Source organism: Anolis sagrei, chromosome 2, assembly GCF_037176765.1.
Source record: "Anolis sagrei isolate rAnoSag1 chromosome 2, rAnoSag1.mat, whole genome shotgun sequence".
Classification (NCBI taxonomy): Eukaryota; Metazoa; Chordata; class Lepidosauria; order Squamata; family Dactyloidae; genus Anolis; species Anolis sagrei.
In genome coordinates this window covers 24975852-24993466 of record NC_090022.1, presented here as the reverse complement: position 1 = coordinate 24993466, position 17615 = coordinate 24975852, and the positions used below count along the sequence as shown (strand labels likewise).

The 17615-nt window shown below is 43.6% G+C and overlaps 1 protein-coding gene across 1 annotated transcript; it reads right to left on the bottom strand.

Moving 5' to 3' along the window:
* Positions 1–5333: 5333 nt before the first annotated feature.
* Positions 5334–15836, bottom strand: LOC132765095 (uncharacterized). The gene is made up of 3 exons (XM_060759267.2): positions 13903–15836; positions 11751–11877; positions 5334–10713 (listed from the first exon to the last, which is right to left on the bottom strand). The coding sequence occupies exons 1-3, from the start codon at positions 15190–15192 to the stop codon at positions 8990–8992; spliced, it is 3141 nt and encodes a 1046-aa protein (XP_060615250.2). The 5' UTR covers positions 15193–15836; the 3' UTR covers positions 5334–8989.
* Positions 15837–17615: the final 1779 nt, after the last annotated feature.

Genomic DNA, 17615 nt, shown 5'->3' with positions numbered 1-17615 from the left:
ACGGCTCATGGTGCTGGGGGACTTCTACATCCATGCTGAGGCTGCCCTGTTGTGAGTGGCTCAGGACTTTATGTCTGCTGTGATTACCATAGTTCTGTCCCAATTGTTTGCTGCCCCCACAATAATAATGTAATAATACTTTATTTGTATTCCGCCCAATCTCCCTGAGGGTACTCAGGGTGGATTCCAGCATACTCAACACAAGGCAAACATTCAATGCCTAGAAACACAGATAAGGTAAAGGCTTCCCCTTCTGGTTCTTGAGGAGTGGTGCTCATCTCCGGCTCTGGGAATGATGCTCATCTTCATTTATAAGTCGAAGAGCATGCGTTGTCCGTAGACACCTCCTAAGTCATGTGGCTGGCATGACTGCATGGAGTGCTGTTTGTCTTCCAGCCAAAGTGGTACCTATTGATCTAGTCACATTTGCATGTTTTCGAACTGCTAGGTTGGCAGAGGCTGGGGTTAACAGCAGGAGCTCACCTCATCCCCCAGATTCTAACTGCCAACCTTTTGGTCAACAAGTTTAGCTGCTCAGCAGTTTAACCTGTTGTGCCACATGTTGCTGGACACCCTCTAGACTATTTAATCTGTACAGAGGACGATGGTCTGGGAATGGAGATGCTTTATGGGTCACTGTTGTCATGGACAGATCACTATCTGGTCAAGTTTAGACTTGCTGGAACTTAGATCTTCTGTGGGGGTTGGGGGACCCATTAAGATGGTTCACGCCAGGAAGCTTAGGGATCTAGATGGATTCCTGACAACTCTTGGCAATTTTCCTGCTATCCAAACAGGTAATTCCGTCAAAATCCTGGCCGATCTCCGGAATGGGGAAATGACCAGGGTGGCGGACATGATTGCTCCTAAGTGTCCCTTCTCGTGAAGTGGAACAAAACCAGCCTTGTTTTACTAAGGAGCTAGCAGCACTGAAACGTGAGATGAAAACTAGTGCGACAGTGGCAGAAAAATTACAGCGATTTCGACCAGAAATAGGCAGAAATGGTGGCACAAAAAAGGTAGCAAAAGAAGCATTTTACACCCAAACTATTGATGCAGCATGGAACTTAACCAACAGAGCTTTTTCAAGTGGTTAGGGGCCTAATCCAACCTGGTCCAAAAGAGAATGTCACCCATGCAACAGCATGCTGTGACGAACTTACCTGTCATTTTGTATGTAAGATTGCCCCGATCCGCTCTGACTTTCATTCCACAGTTGATGCAGTTCAGTTAGATGTAACCTTGGCTCCTGCTTGTCCAGTGTTGATGGATACTTTTCAGTTTGTGCAGCCTGAGGACATGGACAGGGTTCTTGGAGAAGTGAGAATAACCACAAGTGCTCTAGACCTCTGCCGTTCCTGGTTCATAAAAAAGTCAGAGAAACACTGGCGGAGTGGGACAGAGAAGCGATCAATGCCTCCTTGCATCAGGCCAAGGTCCCTGTGAACTTCAAGGATGCTAAGTCCTCTTGTGGTGGTTCTCCTGGACCTTTTAGTAGATTTGGAAACCATCAACCATGGTATTCTTCTGAGTTGCCTTTCTGGGATGGGGCTTGGAGGTGCTATTCTTCACTTGCTCTGTCTCTTTCTGGAGGAACATTTTCAGAAGGTGTTGCTGAGGGACTCCTGTTCAACTCCTTGGCCATTGGCCTGTGGGGCCCCTCAAGGCTCTGTGCTGTTCCCCATGCTGTTCAACATATACATGAAACCGCTGGGAGAGGCCATCTGGAGTTTTGGAGTGCGGTGTCATCTATGTGCAGATGGCACCCAACTCTATCACTCCTTTTCAACTAATTCCAAGGAAGCGGTTCTTGTGCTAAACCGGTACCTGGCACCTGGAATGGACTGGATGAGGGAAAACAAATTGATGCTCAATTCAGACAACACAGATGTGCTCTTGGTCAGTCGAAAGATCTGGGAATAGGGATTCAGCCTGTGCAGGATGGGGTCACATCCCCCCTGAAATCGCAGGTTCGCAATTTGGGAGTACTCTTGGATTCGGCTCTGAACCTGGAAGCCCAGGTATCAGCAGTGACAATTCAAACTTGTGGGCCATCTGCGTCTGTTCCTAGATAATTTGGATCTGGCCACGGTGGCACATGCCTTGGTTACATCTTGGTTGGACTACAGTAATGTGCTCTACATGAGGCTGCCTTTGAAAAATGCTTAGAATCTTAATTTGGTCCAAAGAGCAGCAGCCAGAGTGCTGACTGGGGCTGGTTATTTCTCCCTGAGTCCCCACAGGGAGAAAGGCGGGGTATAAATAAAGTTAATTAATAATATTATAAATAAAACTGTTCAATGCTATTTTTATAAGGTCCTTAGTCATTTTTGTCAGAGAGCTCTGGTATCTCACCAAACTACAACTGCCAGGGTTCCATAGCACCGAGCCATGGCAGTTAACATGGTATCACCCTGCATTAATTCTACATTGTAGATTCACCCTCATATATATTTTGCGGGTGACGAGTGTCTTTCTATTTTACAAAGAAAAAAGTGGCAGCTAATTATTTGTATACAGGAAAAAATGTATGAAGGGATGCATGCTTTTAGGGCTATAGATATTCTCCGTCTCTAGTATCCACATTCCAAGTTTTTCCCCCTCTCAAGTCCTTTCATGCTACACAGCTTATTGATGTTATTAACTACTTTCAAGTCAACTTAGATTTATTTATAATTTATTTATTTATATCATTTTTACCCCGCCCATATCAGCCCAAAGGTGAAAGTAAGAATGAGAGGCTTCCAAGTCATCCTGACATCAGCAGCCCTGATCAGGTCTTGCAGAACTCAGGGCCATTGCTTCCTTGATCGAATCTATCCATCTAGAACAGTATTTCCCAACCCTTTTTTGACCAGGGACTGCTCTCAAACATTAGTACCAAAGGGTTATGAATCAGTTTTTAATCATCTTTAGATTCGGTTTGGTTATTTGGGGTGCCGATTCAGTAAATTGCTTTGGATAGACGACATCAGTTCTAGTTTCTGATACAAAACATATGCCATCCAATAGTCGCCATCTGCTCACCCACAGAAAACCATATTTAATAATCTAGATGTGATGATGTGGTAGTAGCAATCTTTTGTGGATAGTCAATCTCTCCCCCTCCTGACATCCCTGTTGCCTCGGCACTATAAGATTTCATGAGACCAGTCGTTCTCGTTGCCATGTGGTTTCGAGGCAATGATGTAGTAATAGTGACGCCGTGGACCATATTTTCTTTCTTGGGGATCACTTGTGGTCCACCTACCACAGGTTGGGAATCACTGATTTAGAATGTAGTCTTCCTCTTTTCCTATTGCCTTCTGCCTTTTCAAACCCCATTGTCTTTTCTAGTGAGTCATGCCTTGTCATGATAAGGCCAAAGTATGGCAGTGTCAGTTTAGACATCTTGGGAAAAATCAAGCCAGATTTGGTTTTGGATCCATTTCTTTGTCTTTTTTAGCAGTTCATGGTATTTGCCGAATTCTTTTCCAGAACAATTTCAATGAGATGATTTCTTTCCTATGAGTTTTCTTCACTGACCTGCTTTCATAGCCAATCAGCCATACATAGAAATGGGAAATATCATCGTATGTACTATCGGATTTTAGTACTCAGTGATATATCTTGGTACCTCAGGCTCTTGTCTATTTCCTTCCAAATCTTCAATTTCTTTACTGCAGTCATGGGGGTGGTCCGGATCAAAGGATGGGAAAAATATTGTGTAGTACTTTAGACATAGAAATAATGTTTTAGGATATTCCACACTCTGAGCTCCTTCTTTTCCTGAAGACATTCGGTTGTAAGATGAAATCTAGTCTAAAGTGCTCTTAAGTTTCAAGGTGGTATTCACAAGGAAATTTCAGCATGGTTTGCTTGACAACACCTGCTAAACTATTCTCATCTATACAACTATTAAAAGTACAAGAACCCTCTCCAGTTTTCAGTCAAGCAACCTTATGCATTCTCACAGTCTAAATGGATAAGCAAAGCAAATGGTTGATTGCTTAGCAATTACTTCATTTTCTTCTCCTGCATGTCTTCCAAATCCAGAGCTGCGCTCAGTGTTTCCTATAGTCTTCCCAAATATCCACAATTTTCCAGGAAAAAATTCTTCCAAAGCTAGCTGTAACATCAAAATACAGTTGGCCTGTCAGGATTAATTTAGTTATGTATGTGTTTTAAATGTGCTTCTATGTATTGCCAATATGGATGCCACTGTAAAATAGAAATGCTGTGCAGAATGTTTACACCATGAGGCTGTGATTAAGTGAACTTGAGAAAAGTAAGATAAGGTTTGCTCTTGCTGGGAACAGAAGGGAGTAGCCAGTCTCAGCAAGAAAAGATAAGCAGGTGTGAAGAGACTTTCGTTTTGACTAGTTCCTAAATTGTAGCTCGCTGTAGTAAGACGTGTCTGATGTATGTGCTTAGTAAACTTAGTTTCTTTTGTAACTCAAAGCTAGCAGAGTCCTTATTTTGCAACTCAGTGTCTGCTGATCTAGCATTCCTTCCGCTGGGCATCGTCTGAACTCTGACATGGCCTCCCACAACCACAAATTCAATCATCCAATGCTTAAAAATATGTTTAGGAAAATTCCCAAAACAAAACATGATTTTGTTGAGCGAGTGGGCTTATTAACAAAAGACCCTCCTCATAAATGCACGGCAGAGTAATTTATCAGCAGCAGCGTGACTCAGCACCAGTAGCCCAAATGATAAAAAGAACAAAAACACACAAATCAATTTTATCTCTTCCATAGGAGGCTTTAAAGCAAAATAATATGGTTGCACTATTAAAAAAACAAATAAAGTTCAACCTTCACCCTGGAATTTCAGACACGAGATCTTCTCAAAACGAGGCCTACCTCACACCCTGAGGCCTTTCTCCCACAGTGAGGCCTACTACCACTGAGACGTTCTCTCACACTGAGAGCTCTCTCAGACTGAGACGTTACTAAGCAACAGGCACACCTTCTTATATTGAACTACAGCATTTGCTGAGTCATTGCATCCATTTAAACAGCATCCAGTGTGTGACTCACATTTTTGTAATTACAATACCTAGTTATTTTTTAATATTTCTGACAGATTTTGCCATTTTATATAGGGCATGATATTTTACTACTGAATTGTCTGTAGTTGGACTTGTGCCCTCACCAATTTGGGAAAGCATGAGAAATCTTGAAATCAAACCTCTGCTGATACCAAGGGCCTATTTTATATAGGACCAGAAAAAATATTTTAGGTATTTCCACTATAGTTTCCCTGTAGATTTAGATTCAATCTTGCTCATTTCCAAAACCCAGTGGCTAAAGCATGACAAAGACAATGACCACAACTCAATTCTGCAATTGAAATGCATTAAACAGTTTATTGATACCTATTAATTAATACAATGTCAGAAAAAATGCTAGCAAAGGTAACTTGGGTCAGTGCCAGAGAAAGGATGGGCGGATTTCAAGCTTATTAGATCTCATTTGTTATTGTATTTCAAGATTCAAGGTACCAAACAATAACATCAAATAAAGAGCCATTAAAACATTGAAGAGGTGAGTACATGAGACAAATGAGAAATGATATAAACATCAAAATAAGAGGGGAAATGCATTGATCCAGATAAAAAATACTTCTGTGACAACTCTTAAGGGGACTTGTAATAAAAGTCTGAGATTGTAAAGTTAAATAATACATATATCAAGAATGGAAATAATGTAGGCCTCCAGATAATGCTGGAGAATATAATACTATTGGCTATGCTAGTGAGGCATTGATGGGATTACAGTTCAAAAATTTCCGGAGGTCACATGATTTCCATGTCTAATGTACATTAGTATACTGCATTGCATAAAAGGTCCACATACAGGGGTATCATTCCACCCAGCACATATTTAGCTGCAGGGCACCCATCCAACCCTGATTTAGTGACTGCAGGACAGGAAAGGATATTAGAGAGGCATCTGAATGTAACTGAGATCCATTCAAACTACGTTATGGTATGAATTATAGCCCTATGACCCCACTTTAACTGTCATGAGATCATCCTATGGAATGACTAAATACCACGTTTTCCCGAAAATAAGACATTTTTTTCCCCAAGAATGGCTTATTTTTATTAAGTACTAGCTGTACCCGCCACACATTGCTGTGGCTAGCCTTCCCTCCCTTTCTCTCTTTCCTTTCTTCCTTCTCTACTTCTTTTCCCTCCCTTTTTCTTTCTCTCCATTCTTCCTTCTCTACCTATTCTTGGATTGTAACTCCCAGCAGTCCTCCTGATTGATCAATCTACCTACCTACCTACCTCTATCTATCTATCTGGAGGATTGCTGGGAGTTGCAGTCCAGGAATAGGAAATATGTATGGATTGGGATTTTTTTTTTGTTGTGTCAGGAGTGACTTGAAAACTGCAAGTCGCTTCTGGTGTGAGAGAATTTGCTGTCTGCAAGGACGCTGCCCAGAAGATGTGATGTTTTTATCATGCTTGTGGGTGGCTTCTCTCGTGTCCCCGTATGAGGAGCTGAAGCTGATAGTGGGAGCTCATCCGCCTCTCCCGGATTTAAACCTGTGACCTGTCGGTCTTCAGTCCTGCCGGCACAGGAGTTTAACCCACTGCGCCACCGGGCGCTCTCAAAGAAATGGATTGGGATGCTCTCAAAGAAATCCAAGGAGAAGCAAGCTTGCAACTTGGATGCAGCGCATTCAGAGCATCCTCCTCACCTAAAGGGCCTGGTCTAGGGGATGCTGGGAGATGTAATTTTTGCACATGCGCTATATTGTCATTTAGCTTTTTTTGGTTTTTTAAATCCTTTCCACTGTTTTTTGGGAGGGTTTATGAGTGGTGGTCACTTGTTGGTCTGTTAGGGGTGTAGTGTCCAAATTTCGTGTCAATTCGTCCAGTGGTTTTTGAGTTATGTTAATCCCACAAACTAACATTACAATTTTATTTTTATAGATGGTATAACAATCTGCATTCAGTCAAATATAGTGCTGAGTAAAATGGCAGCCATAGCTTTACTTCTTCACCCCCCCCCCTTTTTTTGTCGTCTCAAGAGCAACATGAGAAACCGCAAGTCGCTTCTGGTGTGAGAGAATTGGCCGTCTGCAAGGACGTTGCCCAAGGGACGCCCGGATGTTTTGATCATCCTTGTGGGAGGCTTCTCTCATGTCCCCGCATGGTGAGCTGGAGCTGATAGAGGAAGCTCATCTGCACTCTCCCCGGATTCAAACCTGCAACCTGTTGGTCTTCAGTCCTGCCAGCACAGGGGTTTAACCCACTGCACCACCGGGGGCTCCTTCTTCACCCTGAGGACACACAATACCTAAAGCAGAGCATCCTGCTCCTCACTTCACTGAGGAGACTTCCCAGGGAAAGGGCCGAAGGGAAGTAGCGCCACCAACCGCGGCCCCTTTGGAGCCAATGACTCCCTTCCTCTCTCACTCACTCACTCAGATGCCCTGACTTGCCCAGCCCGAAGGAAAGAAGAACAGAAGGAGAAGGAAGAAAAGGAGTAGCAAGAAGTGAGGGGGGGGGGAGGGCTGTACTCCCCTGTGCTGCCACTGCAGGAAGTTTTGCATTTCACTTTCTATGTCTCCCTCTTGTGCCTCAGCTTGTATCACCATGTCTTATTTTCAGGGTATGGCTTATATTGCGCAAATGCTTAGAAATCCTGCTATGGCTTATTTAATAGGTATGTCTTATTTTCAGGGAAACACGGTAGCTGGGTCCTCCAACTAAAAAGTGGAGTTGGGGGATTTTGGTCATGGCACAAAGTTGGCAGAAGATTCTGACCTCTGCAATGATAAAAAGGAATGACTTATGATTGTGTAAAATTGGAAATGCACCGTTTTACATTACTAACCAAAGCAATGTCTTCAGCAGAAGTCAGGAAATTGAACTGATGTGCTTGTACTACAGTGGGATTAGTAATACTAGCTGATCGCTTGATCTTTGTACCAAGAGCAGTAGTCCCACCCTTGAGGTCATCAGCATAAGCCCCTTCTGGACTGTCATACAAACAGATAATCTGGCTTTTATATGGCAGTGTAGAAGGGGCCACAGACACAAGTAGTGTTGGTCTGGTGGCTTCCATGTTACTGGAATGGAGAATCTGCTTCGAGTTCAAGTCCAAACCTGAAAGGAGATACCTAAGGTGCTGCTCAAAGAGATTTTGTAGATCAAATAGCCTTATAAAGATCACACTAAAACCTGAAATATGGATCCAAGTGCTATGTATTGTCGAAGGCTTTCATGGCCGGAATCACTGGGTTGTTTTAGGTTTTTTTGGGCTATATGGCCATGGTCTAGAGGCATTCTCTCCTGACATTTCGCCTGCATCTATGGCAAGCATCCTCAGAGGTAGTGAGATGATCCAAGTGCTGCTACTTGATCCAAGAACCCTTTATTATGTGTTGTCTAAAGCTTTCATGGCCGGAATCACTGGGTTGCTGTGAGTTTTCCGGGCTATATGGCCATGTTCCAGAAGCATTCCCTCCTGGAACTTCTGCAATATGGCTATACAGCCTGAAAAGCACACAGCAACCCTTTGTTTTGTTTCTAATCACCAGGACAAGGTTTACTAAAGTCTGAAAACTTGCAAAGGTTTTCCAAGAAGGCAAACAGGAATGCTGTTTACGTAGCTGGTGGACTCACCAGCATGCATCTGATGCTACTCCCAACTACCAACAGATCCCTCAAATCAACTGTTAGTTTGCTAAGTTCCCATCATTTCCATGGGTCTACTCTATTTTGAGACTAAAAACAGAATGTAGGCCATTGTCTATGCCAGACCACCTGACAGTATATTTTCCCAATATACTTGAGGCTGGGCACCATCTTTGTAGCTCACAGGCTACAATGATTTCTCTTACCTGGGAAATTCCCAAGGACTGGCAGCCAATGGCTGAGGGCCCGAGACTGGTCCATGGGATACTTACTTTGAGCCGTACTAGTCTAGACCGCTGAAAGGAGCAATCTTTGACCTCCTTCTGAACCATTTGGGATGCTTCCTTCTCAGGTGTTTGGGGACAGATTTAGGGGACTTGCCCCTCTACTGATCTTCAGGGAGGACCACAGCCCGGCTATGACATTGGTCTGAATAGTTTTCCCACCCAATTTGGCCTCAATCGCCTTAATATCATTACAATGCTGCACGAGCTGAGACTTAGTGTTTCGGGTGGCGTCCTCCAAATGGGAAATCCTGTGTTCAGCTTCGTCGGTGCATCCGGAAAGGCTCCCTAGGGCACTCTGGATGCCAGTTACCGTGCACTGCAGGCTGGAAACTGAAGACTTAATTTCTGCAGTGTCTGCAGCCACTCTCTGCAATATGCCCATCAGCTGGGCCAGAGAGGGTTCAGCTACCATTTTGGTGAGAAATGAAGATTCCTGGTGAGATTCAAAACCTTTGAGGTCAGACGAAGAAGACTCCACATTCGATGATATCCTCACTGCCTCCATTGGCTGATGCCAAGCATTGCCATTTTGGATATGACGTTTTAAGGGGTAACACTGTGAGGTTTCCGTTATTCCATTCACTCGTTCAAGAAGTCTGCAACTACATAGTCTGCAGCAGTTCTGGTTTTCCCCATTCACATGTTTATGTTTCTGTCTTGGACAAATTCTCGCATGTGGTCCAAGAACATGTGTGTCTCTACAGTGAAAACATCTTTCTTTCCCCCCGTTCTTTTTGTGCTTTGTAGAAGAGGTTTCCCCCGACTCAGAGCAGCTAAGCTCTTCTAAATTGTGGGGGGATTTCTTTTCATACTCCAGACATGTGTTCAGGTCTTCTGAACAGCTATTTTCCAGACTATCAACATGTGTCGAGGTTTCATCTTGATTTCCACCAAGGATGCCGATACACTGAATCTCTGGACCTGGTTCAACAATGGACTCCCCTGTAGTATTTCCAGAAATAATGGACTTCTCTATACATCCTTCACTTCTGGCACCATTTTCCCTCTGGTTCTCACTTGTCAAACCCACTTCGATATTCAACCCAGTGTTACCCAACTCTGAGTTAATGTGGGCAGCATCAGACTGCAGGTCTTGCTCTGGACTTTGGGAACTCTCCTCTGTTGACATTTCCAATGATTCATTGAGTATAACAACACCTTCAGCGTGCTCCCCATCTAGGATCTCCTTATCACTGACAAAAGTTAATGATTCTTCTTGTTCTACGCCATCAATTTCTATGAAGAGAGTCTCCACACCTGGTCTCACATCTTGAAGAACTGGGACCCACAACCACTTTTGTAAAACAACAGGCTCCTCTTCTTCCATTTCCAAGCAGTTTGAGTGCTGCTCCTCTTTACTCTTTTGGACCTCATTGACTGAATTTGGGAGGTTCTGGAAATGTCTCTGTTCTGATGTTTCATGTAACTCTTCAGATTCTGTCATGACTTGAGGGTCTTCCTCACTGAGATGTTTCTGACTTTCAAGAACTGTTGTGGTTTCATCCTGTTTGTCACAGTCTGTATTGAGACACTGTGGCTCTGGACACAGTTTAGTATTTGGGTGAACTCTGCCTCTGACAAGTTTCTTCAACCCTTCCCTGAAATAAACAAAACTTCCCTTTTTTCCTGTGCTGTGCTTCAGTTGCCTTTCAAAACAGTTCTCCCTGATCAAATCCAGTTCAGGACTTGGTGAAGATGCTCCATGTTTTGCTGACAATCCCAGCAGGGGTTCAGACATTGCCAGCCCAACGTCCACCCCTTCATTTTGGTCATTTGATCCACCACCTGTTGAAGAACAGGAATGAATCAAGTCATTATCTAAAGCCATAATGACATGTTTGCATCAGAACCTCTTTGGTGCTACACAAAGTTTTCAGAAAATTAAATATTATCAAATTATCATCAGATTGGTTTGTATTTCCTTATGAGTTGCAAGATCTGCAGGAGAGGAGGGCTTTCTCTCAGTCCCACCGCCTTCATAGGCATAATCCACGAGGACTCAGAAGAGAGCCTTCTCCATGGCTCCCTTCCCTGATGTCTTTCCACCAAGAGGTTTATGTAGGGAGATCACACTTTCTCAGATGAAGAGAAAAAGGTAAAGGTTTCCTCTAGTCATGTCCAACCACATTTTTAAGTCGAAGAGCTGACATTGTACGTAGACACCTCCAAGGTCATGTGGCTGGCATGACTGCATGGAGAACCATTACTTTCCCACTGGAGCGGTACTATTGATCTACTCAAAAAGCTGGGGTTAACAACAGGAGCTCACCTCATCCCACAGATTCGAACTGTTGACCTTCGGTCAGCAAATTTAGCAGCTCAGCAGTTTAACCCACTGCGCCACCAGAGAAAAGCAATGGTAAATCTGTGAATAAATCCTTCCAGGAAAACTGTATGATGGGGTTGCCATGAGCTGGGGTTGATGTGGAGACCAAGCACAACAGCAAAAGCAATAGTGGAGGCAAAAAAAGCAATCCTGAAATTAGTTTTCTGACAGAAAATGATTAAGGGAAAACTGAGAGTAGAGTACAGTCTTTGTGTGTTTGTGTGTAAGAGATAGATATGCAGGTGGGAAGAGAGAACGAGAGAGATGGGGAAAGAGGACAGGATCAAAATACACCTGATTCAAAAATTATTAAATCCAAGAGGCATCATGTTACTTTATACTTGCTCTTCAAGCAATTCTCTCTCTCTTTCTCCACACACTCACATATAAATGTGTGTCTGAACATTATTTCATTTCTTTGTTACAACACAGTTGCTCTGTAGTTGTGCATTCTTTAATTTTAAAATCCAAGAGCCAAACGCAAGGGTTTTCTTACCAAGGCCGGTCACATTGTCATAATTCTGATGCATGACATTCCAGTAAAGAGCTTTTTCTCCATGGTTTAGTAAAGCCCATTCGTCTGTACTGAAATTCAAAGATACATCTCCCAAGGTTATCTGGTCCTGAAACAACCAGATGGATATTGCATTAATATTTTGCAAATACTTGGCAACAGAAATAATGAGCCATCCCCAGCTTGTCCCTTCGATGCTTAACAATAATAACACCAATTTATGTGACAAGGTTGGCTCAAGAGAGAAAGAGCAAAATAATATCCATTACCATTCTGTACACAAAAGCCAGCTGGTTGGGAAACTGGGACAGGAAGCAGAGAAAGAAAACATCTTGCCTAGGAAAAGCTCCTTGCCAATTAGTCTAAATGGAATGATGAACATCGTAAGTTCAATATCTCACATTCAGATCCAACAACAGAATTATCTGCTTTGTCATGGGTGAGTGGGCCCACAGAAAAAAAACAACTGGGTCACTGCCCCACTTATGCTTTCTGTCATTTGCTACACAGCATAACATCTAGAGCCTGAGGCTGTTAGGAATTGTGGGAGTTGAAGTCCAAAACACCTGGAAGGCCAAAGTTTGCCCATGCCTGATTTAGAGCAAACTGGCTATTGCCTCTTTTTGCTCAGCTGTAATGTTTATTTCAGTTTCAAGACAATTTCTTATCATTTTTTTCATCTTGTTTCATATTATTATATTTTACATGCCCTGATTCTCCTTTGCCATTTGTGTGAACACCAAATAAAGAAAACATCAGTCAGCATCAGGCTTCACGTTAACTGAATGGTTGAGGATATTTATTTGACAAAAGGCTCATGTGCTCACATGTATTAGTCAAGAATCAGCATTAAGACTGAATCTAAACCAGATTACGGCTTTATTAGCTGTGTCTAGATGTCCTGGTTTAGCAGCCAGCCTGACACCAAGATCCAGGGGAGATGAGAACAACACCATAATGGTTTGTATCCCTAAAGAGAAGACATCTGGGAGGGACAGGAAAGGTTTTCTCCCTTGGTGCTTCCCTAAGAATGCTTGCATAACAGGAGCAGCTCAGCCTGCATTTTGCAGAAAGAAGCAAAGCATGGGAAATCTGCCAGGAAAAAAAAGCTGGCACTCTTAGACAGGGATCGACAGTACATGTGTGTACAAACCATCTGAAGCTAGATAAAACTTTTTGTACAGCACAGGTCCACAAATGCTTAACATCCAGTGGTAGCTGGTAGTTTCCACATCAGTGAATTTTACAGATACATTTGGGCCAGCTTTAGCACAGTAGGTTCATCTGCAGCTGCAGTAAATCTTACCAACCGAAAGGTTGACAGATTGAAGCCGGGTCTGGGTGAGCTCCTCCCCTTTAGCCCAGCTTCCCCATCCAACTAGTGGATCAAAAACAACAGTGTGAGTAGATGAATAGGAACCGTATTAAGCGGGAGGGTATTTTAGGCACTGCGTTTGGAGAAAGGTTTATGAAGAAAGAAAGCTCTTCGGCAAGGAGATGGAGCAACAGCACCCCCTGTGGCCGGAATGGAGCACAGCTTCCAAAAGATGCCAAATGAGAAAAAGCCTAAATATACCCCTATCTGTTGTCTGTCTTGTCATTGTATAATCGGCATTTGAATGTTTGCCGTATATGTGTTCTGTGACCCACCCTGAGTTCCCTTCGGGGCAAGAAGGGTGGAATATAAGTACTGCAAATAAATAAATACATTTATTTATTTGCACTGGTTCAAGTCCAAACTGTAAAGGAGTTATACAAGGTGCTGGGCTTTCCCTACAAAGTGGTTCAGCACATGGATCACTTTTTAAGTTTGGACTATAACCCAGGTTGCATTCATTGCAGCAATGACATGGAAACAACCAGTCACCACTGCTTGTACTACTACACCACAAACATTTTCTGAATTATATTCTAGAATCAAGAAAAGCATCACAACCCGTTTCTGGCCAGGGAGACAGAATTCATTTCCCTTTACAGCAAGGGTATCTGTACTCTTTGTTGGCTTATAAGCACTTGTAAACAAGAGCAAACAATATTAGATCTCTCAGCCTCCTTTTAGCATCAAGTACATCACAGCTTCCCCTTCTGCCTTTCACATGTTCACTACCCCCTTAGTGCACCCCATGCCTCGCACCTGAATAGTGTGGTCTGGTTGGCGCTCTCTGAAATAGGCCTCTGCCAGCTGAGCCGCTTCCTTGCTGCTGCCCGGCTCCCTGGCTCTCACCCACGTCCGCATGTCCACTGGGAGTACATCCAGGAATCGTTCCAGGACAACCATGTCCACAATCCACTCCTTACTATGCTCTTGCGGACACAGCCATTGCTGTGCCGCGTTGCCCAAATGCAACAGGATCTCCTCGGGAGCTTGTTCAGGGGGGATGGCACTTGAGCGGAACCTCAGTCGGTTGGCTTCTCGATGGGCCCATGTCAGGGTTGAATGGCACTCTCTGGTGGGAATAGGGGCATCCTCAGAAATTTCTTCTTGAGGACTGGGAGTGGCCTCAAAACTCCCCTCAGTGGCTCCTTCCATTGAACTCTCTGGACAATCTGTAGGTGCTTGAGGAAGAGTCGCCGTTGGGTCTTCGGCAGCTCTTTTAGTAGAGGCAGGAGTCCGTAAATCAGATGTGCTTTGCCGGAGTGCATTCAGACATGCTCTCAAGCGCTGGATTGTCTGTTTTGGATTATTTTGGATGCAGGGTTTCTTGTTAGCCACGGCTTCTGGTGATGCTCCATTGCTTGGTATTACTGCAGCACTGTGTGCCAATTCTTGGCTGGGGATAATTTCTTTGAGGCCAATAATCTTTCGTTTAGTTATCCCCACGGTCTCACTTGCTTTCACTTCTCCATTGGTTGGCATCACTGTGGCATTGTGTGCCGATTCTTGGCTGGGGATCATTTCTTTGGGGCCAAAAATCTTTCGTTTAGTTATCCCCACGGTGTCACTTGCTTTCACTTCTCCATTGGTTGGCATCACTGCGACATTGTGTGCCGATTCTTGGCTGGGGATCATTTTTTGGGGGCCAATAATCTTTCGTTTAGTTTTCCCCATGGTCTCACTTGCCTTCACTTCTTTTGGACCACTGACCTTTCGTTTGGTTTTCTTTGCGGTCTCACCCAAGGTAATTTCTCTGAAGCCACTCATTTTTTGTTTAGTTTTCCCCACAGACTCATGAGGGATCATTTGTTTGGGGCTATGAGCCTTTGGTTTCGTTTTCTCCACGGTTGCATCGGGAGGATGCCGATGCCGGAAGTACTTGATCATTTGGCCATCACATGTATAGACTCTGCCTTTGCATTGATACTTGGCGTAGTCGACACATTTCCATAAAATTTTGCCAGCAGTTGCCCGCTGTTTCTTATGCAGGTATCCTTTGTAGAGGAGCTCCTCTCGGCCTTTCTGGTTCTTGACGTACTCTAGAGCCATCCTCCCCACTTTGTATTGTGCAAGGAAGGTAGGAAATTAGGGAAAGGGATTTCCAAATAGAGTCAATAAAAAAGTATATCTTAGGGTCCTTCCAGAAAGGCCCTATATCCCAGGATCTGGTCCTGCTTTAATCTGTATTATATAGAATCATAGAGTTGGAAGAGACCTCATGGGCCATCCAGTCCAACACCCTGCCAAGAAGGAGGACAATTGTGTTCAAAGCACCCCCAAAAGATGTCCGCACTGCCAGATAATCTGGAATAAACAGAAAACCTGGGATCAGATCCTGGAATAGAGGGCCTGTCTGGAAGAGCCCTTTGCTGAGATGTAAATGTCTTTTTTTCTGCTTGCAAAGTCCAAGGAGATTCCTTTCACTGCCTGAAAAGTCACCAAAGATCCCTTGTCAAGGGCAGGAAATAAGAGAAAGGTGGATCCAAATGGGTTAAATAAAAAGACAACAAAGGAGGAAAATAAAAGGCATACCACACTCCTCCTTTTAAGGATTTTCTTTCTCAAATATAGATGGATTTTTTTTCCTGTTTGCAGTGTTAAAAGAGGTTTCCTCCACTGTTTGAAAAGTCACAAAAGATCCCTTCTTGGGGAAAGGAATGAGGAAAGGTGGATGCAAATGGATTCAATAAAAAGTGACAAGAAAATAAAAGGCCTAGCAATTATTTTTCAAAGATTTATCTTGCACACATGTATTTTTTCTCTTTCCACTACTCAATTATTAATTAACAACTAATTAATTAATTAACGAATAATTAAATAATTAACGACTAATTAATTATGTACTAATTTATTAATTAATGGCTATTGAAAAGTCATCCAAGAAATTGGGGCAAGAGATTAGTGAAAAGTGGATGCAAATGGATTCCTTTTTTTAAAAAAGGGCATGGGAAGAACATAAAAGAGTCACAACAGTCCCTTTCTTGAATTTTCTCTTGTTTTGCAAAATCCAGAGATCCTTTGTTGGAAAATCACTCCCAAAAAAAAATCCCTTCTCGAGCACCAAAGATCCCTTGTTGATCCGTTTTGATCAGATCCTACCTTGGAGGGATGTGCAAACCGACCTGAGCACCATTTTCTCCAAACAACGCAGCAAAATAAATCAATGGATGGAAGAAGCCTTTCCTAAAAATCTTCAAGGAAGATGGCTTGGTTCCTTTCCTCCTTCCAGTCCTTTTATTCTTTCGCCTTGGAAGAAAGTCCAGCATCCAAAAGGGTTCCTTCCTTTCTTCCTTCCTGGGAGGAAGAGAAGAAAGAAAGCAGCAGCAGCAGCAGCACCGCCTGCGGACCGCACACAAGCAGTTCTCACTCCGGTCCGACGCGGTGCGCGCCCATGTGACCTCCTAATCGGGCGAGAAGAGTCAGCAGCCGATTGGTCGCGCCTCCTCCAATAGGAAGGCGTCGGATGCGCTCGGGCATCGCTTTGGAAGGCAAGCCTTTGCAGCTGGGAATGAGGCGGCCTTGGTTTCAATCAGGGTGACGCGAGCGCGCCCTCTAGTGAGCAAATCCAGCCACGCCATGTGTAAGGCTATGCTGGTCTTTGGTGCATCTTCTCTCTTTGTGGAATGAATGCAGCTTGACACCACGTTGTCATGGCTTATATGGAAACATGGGAGATGTAGGCCTTTAGCCCTCTTTGTCCAAGAAGGAGGGTGCCTCACCAAACTACAAATCCTAGAATTACATTCGTTTCTACAACAACAACAACAACAACAATAATGTATTGTCGAAGGCTTTCATGGCTGGAATCACTAGGTTCTTGTGGGTTTTTTTGGGCTATAGAGCCATGTTCTAGAAGCATTTCTCCTGACGTTTCGCCTGCATCTATGGCAAGCATCCTCAGAGGTTGTGAGGTCTGTTGGAAGTAGGAAAAATGGGTTTATATATCTGTGGAATGGCTAGGGTGGGGCAAGGAGCTCTTCCCTGCTGCAGTTAGGTGTGAATGTTTCAGCTGATCACCTTCATTAGCATTTGAAGGCCTGCCTGAGCCTGGGAAAATCTCTTGCTGGGAGGTGTTAATCTGTGCCTGGTTGTTTCCCCTCTGTTGTTTTGCTGTTGTAATTTTACAGACCAATTTTAGGTGGTCTTTAAACAAAAGGGGCATTTTAGTTGTATTTCCCTGCGTGGCAGCGGGTTGTACTCGATGGCCTTGTGATCTCCTCCATCTTCATGATTCTGTGAAATTTGACTTTCTTGCAACAAACTTGGAAGTCACTGTGTAAGAAAATTAATTATTTCTAAATCAAGAACAGTTTGGGTCTCCAAGAGGCGCACAGAGACCAGCATTGATTTGCATTAAAAGAGAAATTCCATTTTCAGGGATGTTCAGCCATACTTTCATGCCAACATCCTACTGTATGAGAGACCATGAATCCTCCCTGGCTGTTTGTTTGTCGTGTCAGGGCAACCAGTCA

What these genes read in the sequence shown, in the direction of transcription:
- LOC132765095 (XM_060759267.2), bottom strand. Translation starts at nt 15,192, where the DNA reads ATGGCTCTAGAGTACGTCAAGAACCAGAAAGGCCGAGAGGAGCTCCTC. An exon ending in AACCAGACCACACTATTCAG is followed by an intron (nt 11,878 to 13,902) that starts GTGCGAGGCATG and finishes TGGTTGTTTCAG; the next exon opens with GACCAGATAACCTTGGGAGA. An exon ending in TGACAATGTGACCGGCCTTG is followed by an intron (nt 10,714 to 11,750) that starts GTAAGAAAACCC and finishes GTTCTTCAACAG; the next exon opens with GTGGTGGATCAAATGACCAA.